This window comes from Acipenser ruthenus, chromosome 9 (genome assembly GCF_902713425.1).
Source record: "Acipenser ruthenus chromosome 9, fAciRut3.2 maternal haplotype, whole genome shotgun sequence".
NCBI lineage: Eukaryota > Metazoa > Chordata > Actinopteri > Acipenseriformes > Acipenseridae > Acipenser > Acipenser ruthenus.
In genome coordinates, this window is record NC_081197.1 from 56,817,202 (window position 1) to 56,825,853 (window position 8,652).

General features: G+C 36.7%; 1 protein-coding gene across 5 annotated transcripts in view; it reads left to right on the forward strand.

Moving 5' to 3' along the window:
• The window catches only part of LOC117405994 (diacylglycerol kinase eta-like), a 74,727-nt gene extending 66,319 nt beyond the window's left edge, over positions 1–8,408 (forward strand). For all 5 annotated transcript variants that reach the window (XM_034009612.3, XM_059030294.1, XM_034009611.3 and 2 more), the window contains one exon: positions 903–8,408. In XM_034009612.3, the coding sequence (XP_033865503.3) occupies positions 903–989 (87 nt within the window). In that variant the 3' untranslated portion in view covers positions 990–8,408. The remainder of the gene's footprint in view (positions 1–902) is intronic.
• Positions 8,409–8,652: the final 244 nt, after the last annotated feature.

The window sequence follows — 8,652 nt, forward strand, 5'->3', positions numbered from 1 at the left end:
TGCGTTATTGTTCCAGTATTTGGAAACATGATCCACAATATAAGCTCTCTCCCTGGGGTAGGGTTGTCTCTGATACGAGTTGAAACATGACCTAGCTCTTCTTTAAGGGTTGGTGCCTTATTAAACGGAGATACAAATGGAGAGAAGCCAAAGCAATGCAGGCTTTAGCTTGTTTTTGAGTTTGCTTGTGTGGTAGGCCGATGCCTAGCAAGATGGAATGCTATCCCTTCAAGCCTTCCGTTTACAGGAAAAGCCTGAAGCAAAATAAATGTTGGGGCACATCGTTTGCATTCATCTGTACATTAACATTCTACAGTAAAGGGCCACACAAGAGCTTTTATCCGCAAAAAAAAAGAAAACTGGTATGACAAACTATGCAGACTCATGACAAACTATGCAGCCTGACTGTAAAGTATCTGCCTTTTGAAGCAAAGTGTGTATTGAGATTGGATTATTGACATGGACACTGCGATTTTAAGTGGCCCTTGTACTGCAGACAAAATCATTTGTGTGTTTAGCTGTATGGTTTGAAACAGTTTTTGTGTGTGATCACTTCAGCCAACTGCCCATAAAATGCCTTTCACTGCATATTCACCCTGTGATGCCCATTCCTCTATCACATAGGATACAATGCTTAGCCACACCTCTGTATTATTAAAACTTTTCATATGCAGAACATTATGTGTTGCCGGACAGGAAATAAAATAAAAATTGTGTTTTGTCTACAAGACACGAGAATCTAGTCACATAAATAAAGTAGCTTTTTGTCATTTCACAAAGGCTTGGGCATTACAGGACTAAAAATGCTTTTCTCAAGTCAATGCTAGCATGCTAGCTGGAAACACAGCAAGCCAATTTAAAAGCACAAGTCTAACGAGACAATGCTTTTTTTTTTTTTTTAGGACCTGGGGATATCGAAGGTGGGCCATATGAAGCGAATTCTCCAGGGAATTAAAGAACTCGCCAAGAACACCCTGTCAGACCTGTAAGCTTCCACGGTCTGCCTAAGTGAGGGAGGATCATTTCTCAGCCTTCAAGACCCCCAGTGCTTTAAATATAAACAAGGAGGAGGGGGGGGGGGCGAGAGCTCTCTCCTGCGTGGAAGGAGAGAGGGGGCTGTTTATGTTTCGGGGAGAGGAATGTTGGATCTGTTATGATTTTTAAAAGGTTTGTGCCAAAAGAAAAAAGATATAAGAAGTTGTAAATCTTTTTAAAAGCCATTTAATGTTGTGCACACATGGCACAGCCACATATGCACCTGTTGGTTTATAAAAATTAAAAAAAAGCAGGAGTGTTTACACAAACCTGCCTTACCACAGAAATACAGAAGTAGCAAAATGTAGGACTTCCAAAACGAGCGTGCCATCGATCTGAGTGGGGCTTCAATTAGCATATCACTTTAAGACAGACCATCGGCTTTGGCAATGTGAGAAAACACTTCAGAAATGACTAGCATACTGTAGAACAGATGGGGGCTGGCCAGTTGTTGCTTTTTTATTATTAAACACTGGCCAAGCCCTTGAACATATCAATCAGTGACCAAGTATGAGAATGTTTTGAAAGGCTAAGAAACCTGTGTACTGCAGTGACATTGTAATGCATGGTGTGCCTGCCTGGCTTGGAATTCTCTTCTATTGCATGGTATTGCATTTATTGTACTTTTTGTTTTTTACAAGCAAAAAAACACTTGAACAACTTTTATATCTATTTAATATCATGTCATTTGTTACTACTGAAGTATCTCCTTGCTCTAAAATAGCCTTTTTTTCTATTCTTTGCATGAAACTATTGTGACAAGGACTTGTAGGTGTGAACCGTAGCATCTGTGCCATATTGGTTGTGCATTATATGACTAAAAGTTATTTATTATGTAGTGTGATTTATCCATAGTAGATTACGATAGGATTGAGTTTTAAACTAGGATTTTACTACAAGGCTATCTCCCAGAATTATCCCCAAAGGTTAAAAAACTAAAAAGGAAATACAATTTTTTAAAAAATTTAAACTAAAAAGGAAACCCCACTATAATTTTCAAACTATTGAATAGCTCTGTGACAACCAGTACCAAATGAATGTGTTCAAATGAATTTGTATCGAGCTATTTCCCTTCAACATTCAGCTTGGATGAAATCATTTGGATTTCAACAACGTGAGACACTCATTCACCATAACGGTTTTCTGATACACTGTTGCTGAGGGTGTGTTTTACTCTTTAAAAAGCATCAGTTGTCGTTTTAAATAACAACAAAATCCTGGATCCAGTGCATACAATACAATACAATCGGCTTAGTTCTGTGAGGTAGTCTGTTGCTGAATCTATTGTGATACAATAGCCAATGCACTACTTTTACCTCAGTGTTTCTATGAAGTTATATATGGGTTAAAATCCAGACGAATGCAGCTGACTTGCATCACTATATTTAAGATGTTTAAATTGCTGCTGTGTTGGTGGAGCATGCAAGTTTATTGGATACACTGTACTGAATAAGACTAGGTCTGAGCATTGTGGGGTATATTGTTTAAGTAACATGATAAGGGTCATATGCAAAAGAGTAACACAAAGAAAATGCATATCATTAATATCATTATTTATAACCCTTTTATTACCTGTAGTAATATAGACAGATCAATCCATGTATTGTGTGTATATATTGCACCTGAGCGCTGTGCATTTAGAATAGACGTGATTTATTCCACACAAGCAAGATACATCTTGCAATATATCCTGATTGTGGCGCAATATATTATTTATTTGATGATGATGATGGTGATATTTAATTTAATGTTTTACTTCAAATGTGTTTTTAATGCTATCAAAACCTTTGAATGTCAATTTAAAAGATCATGGGGCCAGTAAAAAAAAAAAAAAAATGGGCTGACGTACTTAAAAATGCTTCCAAAAGATCAGCAATCATCATATTCAACTATGCTTCCTAGTGAGAGCATTTGCCAAAAAGGAATAGTGACCATATTATTGATGAACTACCACGTGAAAATAATTATAAACAGTATGTTTGGTTTAGTCGTAAGCAGTTATTCCACCGTCAGCTTCTTAGATGTTTGCAATCATGGTACAGACACTGCAAGCACAGGGAACCCCCTTGCACACAATAGGTAATCATAGGGAACCCCTTTGCATGCAATACCTAATCATAGGAAACCCCCTTGCACACAATATGTAATCCTAGGGAACTCCCTTGCACACAATACATAATTGATCCAGCAGGGGGCACAGTTAGCACATAAGACCACCATTCCATAATTGAAGCGTCTTGTTGGGTTAATGTCTGTAAGAAGCAGAATGTAGCTCCATTTACTGACTCGTGTGCTGAATAAAGTATCATTGTCATTAAAAGTGCACCTGTGCTAAAAGAATTGTGCTGTCAAACCTGCTTCCATTGATCATTCAAGTGGTCAATATTGACAGGTGGTCTTATTAAAAGGAATCTCTGATTACCTCCGATTTCATGTAACATTACACCTACTTAAAATAGTGGACAGGCAGACTGACACAGATAACTGATTTTATAATGAGATAATCAGGGCTGGACGTGAAAACCAGACAGCACATGAAACAGAGATGTAAGGCAGTCTCAGTTTGGATAACACAGTCTGCACTGTAGCTGTGCCATGTCTTCCTAACCTTGGAACCCCTGGAATGGAAGATGGCTCTCATTTACCTGTGTACTTTATTAAATCAGCATGAGATTTTGTACATAATCCTTGTGTTTCCGTACATGATTGAATTATTATGAAAGAGAGCCTACATGACATAGGCAGTCAGAAAAGTTTGAATTGAAATAGACAGAGTCAGAAAAGTCAAATACTGAGCCCTGCGATTTCCATTTTTTATGCAGAAGTGTGTGTACTCTATTTCACTACTTAAATCACCCCTTGTAAGATATTCAGTCTGTATTATTTAAATTCAAGCCCAGGAAGTTGAGCGTTGATTTAAAAAATTGCAGTGGCCAGGTTTGAGAAAAAGCCCAGCTTTGTTTCTCTATAAACAGAATTTGGCACATTTCACATCTCGAAACTAGTCTTGTGATGCAGATGTACTTCAGACTTGCATGCAGGCAAAGAGCTGTTTTGCTTCTGATCTTCAATGACATTTGGTGCACTAATAATGTTTACCACAATTATGACTATTCATGTCTGTACCTCTTTGAAGTATTCTCTAAGCTTTGTATACTTTTATGTTTTACAGTTCTGATAACTGGTTATCAGTCGTCTAGGATATTTTAATATCTGTGTGGGTGGCTCCAGTGTTGGTATATATTATATATTAGTGAAGTGTGAAGAATTGTGTAATTTGATATTTTATACAAGAATGCATTTTTAGTTCATTTTGTACTGCTGTTGCTTAAGTTGAAATGCTCTGTTAAAAGATTGCTTATTTACTTGATATTACAACGGTATTAATTTCTGCTGTTAACAAACCCAGGCCAATAACTTTTTCTATATGAAATTATGTTTAGTTTTTTTGCAATGCAGAATCTTCAGTGACCTGTTCAAGCTTTTAAATCTAGCTTGTATACAAAACTGTTTTTACCCATTCTTTTTTTTTTTTTTTAAATCAAACACTGCCCAAACTTAAGCAACTTACAGTATTATTTTCAGTCTGCAGAATCACAATGCAGTGGCCAGGGATTTTGCAGATTTAGTGGCTGTCTTTTTTAAATAATAAACTTGTAAGTCCTGTTTCTGTAGCAGCCAGGGAAGAAATCGATTTTCTTGGGCTTGATTGTTTACTAGACGTCAGCAAGTTTGCTTTTCTGAAGCCTGCTGGCGTGGAAGCACAGCGTAAGAAAGAGTTATCGTTCACCTGACCCAAGGTAGTGCTTTGACTTCATGTTGACGTCATGAAGGTGTGCTCTGGGCTGTCTCAATGCAACCTGAAGAAATCCAGCAAAAATTAGTATCTCCCTTCGGTATTGCTGCAGAACTGTAACATAAAATATCAATCAAAATCAGCTTTCATTTTTATTTTTTATAACAAGAGGCGACACGGGAGTAACAGGGGAAGGTGTTTTATAAAAAGAAAGAACAGTATTGTGTATGGATTCAAATCCCAGATCAGCACATAGTGTGGCATGCCAGTATACCTCCTTGTGCCTCAGTCCTTCCCCCAGACTGCAAGCCAGGATTCCAGTGGAAACAAATACTGCAGCTTAGTTCATTTCACTGGGGGTAAGAACATTTGATTTCAGTATCAGTTGTTGAGTTCAATCAGGGAACAAGACATTTTTTGTCACTTCCCTTTATGCTGAATGTTGTAATAAATGAAAATCAACTACTTTTTTTTTTTTAGATACTTAATCATGGCTAAGGAATTAATTCCATACTAAACTAATTTCATCAAACTTTGTTGTTGTCCAGAGAGACTGTTAAGTCATCTTTCACATTTCTTTTAACTATTTGGGAAGGTTTGCCCGTTTCTTTCAGCTTTAATGCTAGACTGATAACCAAAGATTAAGGAGTAACGTGGTACCAGTGTTCTAGTAAAAGCTCTAGACATGTGCAATATGCCCACTTATTGGGATATGTATTTGTTGGGTGTAGGGGTTCCTAAGTGGCACCAGCTGCACATGAAGTATGTTCTAAGCACCAACCAGTGGCTAAATCCATCTTATAAAACGGTATTGTGGTGTCCAGTCTCTATTTGAAAAATGAGATCAGTGGTACATTGGTGTATGGCTGCAGTTATATGGCTTGAATAGGATTTCAGACACCTTGCTCAGTGTTAATGCATGACATACAGGAGCTCCTCTTCCATTCACCTCCCAGATTATTGGAAAGAATAGCTGAAATACAGTAACTGAACCCTAATAATAATAATAATAATAATAATAAATAAACAAAAATGGGTTTGATGTAGCATGTTTAATTTAAATAACAATGCTACAATCTCTTCCTGCTTCTAATTATTATTTATTTATTTATTTATTTATTTATTTATTTATTTAGTTAGTTAGTTAGTTATTAGCTTACCCAGAGCGACTTACAGTTGTATACAAAAAAATAATATCAAGAATTACAGTACAATTAATAGCAAGATACGAAATACAATGACTTCAGTCCTAATAAAACCAAATACAAAACACAGTACGATTTGATGTCGGGGCAGTTCAAGAGCAGATAACAATGTTGATAGTTACATCAGGGTTAGATACTAGTGCAAGTGAAATACAAGATACTACAGATTGGGTTAAGTGCAGGATTAAATACAGTAAAATAGGGAGCAAATAATAATAATAATAATAATAATAATAATAATAATAATAATAATAATAATAATAATAATACATCTTTATTACGGACATTAGTCTTTGCCACAACTTGTTCTGTAACCCTGTTTACCCTATATATCCGTGCTTCTGTAACCCTGTTTACCCTATATATCCGTGCTTCTGTAACCCTGTTTACCCTATATATCCGTGCTTCTGTAACCCTGTTTACCCGATATATAGGTGCTTCTGTAACCCTGTTTACCCTATATATCCGTGCTTCTGTAACCGTGTTTACCCTATATATCCGTGCTTCTGTAACCCTGTTTACCCTATATATCCGTGCTTCTGAAACCCTGTTTACCCTATATATCCGTGCTTCTGTAACCCTGTTTACCCTATATATCCGTGCTTCTGTAACCCTGTTTACCCTATATATCCGTGCTTCTGTAACCCTGTTTACCCTATATATCCGTGCTTCTGTAACCCTGTTTACCATATATATCCGTGCTTCTGTAACCCTGTTTACCCTATATATCCGTGCTTCTGTAACCCTGTTTACCCTATATATCCGTGCTTCTGTAACCCTGTTTACCCTATATATCCGTGCTTCTGTAACCCTGTTTACCCTATATATCCGTGCTTCTGTAACCCTGTTTACCCTATATATCCGTGCTTCTGTAACCCTGTTTACCCTATATATATGTGCTTCTGTAACCCTGTTTACCCTATATATCCGTGCTTCTGTAACCCTGTTTACCCTATATATCCGTGCTTCTGTAACCCTGTTTACCCTATATATCCGTGCTTCTGTAACCCTGTTTACCCTATATATCCGTGCTTCTGTAACCCTGTTTACCCTATATATCCGTGCTTCTGTAACCCTGTTTACCCTATATATCCATGCTTCCTAACAATGCTCCAGTCGATTACATGATTGTGAAGGATGTTTTTTTAAGCCTTGTTCCTCCGTTGGAATACGTGTGGCTATCAATTTAATGAAAAGATGACTGTAGTTACTGTTACTGTTTACACGTGTCAGTGCTCAAACATGACAAGGTGGAAGTCTTGTACTTCCTGTAACTGTGGCTGTACCTGCAGCATTGCGATCCAATAGCTAACCATGGTATCGCATTGACACTGGCACTGTAGGAAAGGAGTAAACATTCGAAATGACACTCTCCGCACTATTAAGAATTGTATTTTTCCCCCCTCTGAAAGGCTGGCTGTTTGTTTGCTAGATTCTACGCTGGCTTTGCTTCACACAGTGGCATCACCAAGTAAACCAGGCTGCTCAAACTCTACACTCCAAAAATGCATTTCTGAACTTCATTTACGAAGCCTTAAGGAATCGAAAGTCTTTATAACTTTTTTTTTTGTATTATCATTTCTCAACATGTGCTGTTTGCCACCTCAAATATACTGCAGTGCTCAGGCACAGAGGGGTCTGCTTTAATGATCTAAACAGTTTCTCATATTTTTACAGAAATAAATAAAGAGACTAGCATGCCCAGCTGGGTGTTTGATTTTCAAAACATTTATCATTTGGATCAATTCAATGTACCCCACTGCATCCAAAGTGCTGCCTTTCACCCTGGCTTATTTTAGTAACATGGCATATATTTTGCGGTAAGTTTTTCAAAGGGTGTTGATGTCACTGGATTTTCCAAATGCATTGATATGTGAAGCTTTAAACTGCCAGGTTTCACACCAATTGATCTGACTGAACTATTTACAGAGCAGAATAATGTATCGTTGACGTTGTGTTAATAACGCTAAGGAGAAGTGTTTTATTTGTTTACATACTGTTTACAAGGGCACAGTTTTATTTTTAATATTATATATACAATATTTGAGTATTTATTGCATACAATTTAAAAAAATGTTTAATGTGTTTTCACCTTTGGAATATAATATTACATTTACTTGTATAGATATTTGGGTGACTTTGTTAATGTAGTAATTTTTATGACTACTAAGTGACCGTTTTTCTGTGCCTTTGTATGGTAGAATGCATGATTATTTCCTATTTATTACTGTATGGAATTCACTGAGATGTGTATTTTTGTATTCTGCTGGAATCAGTGGTTCAATTTTGTTGTACATTTTGAGGTGCCTATAGACAAAAGGCAGCCAGTTTAAAATCTTCCTACTTAAATAAAACTGAATGCATTCACAGTTCATGTGAGCCGTCTTTCTTTCTGTCTTGATGTCTGTGTTGCATACAGATTTTTACATCTTCATGAAAGATGTGACATTATAAGTCCATGTACAATTGATCAGGTCCCTAGAAATTAGGAAAATGTATGCATTAAACAGAGAATACAGAGATATAATTTTGTATTGCTGTTTTGAATGAGTTAAATATTTCTCCACATCATTTTAGTGTGTTGTCAGAATTCTCACACATACTGTTTTTATTTAT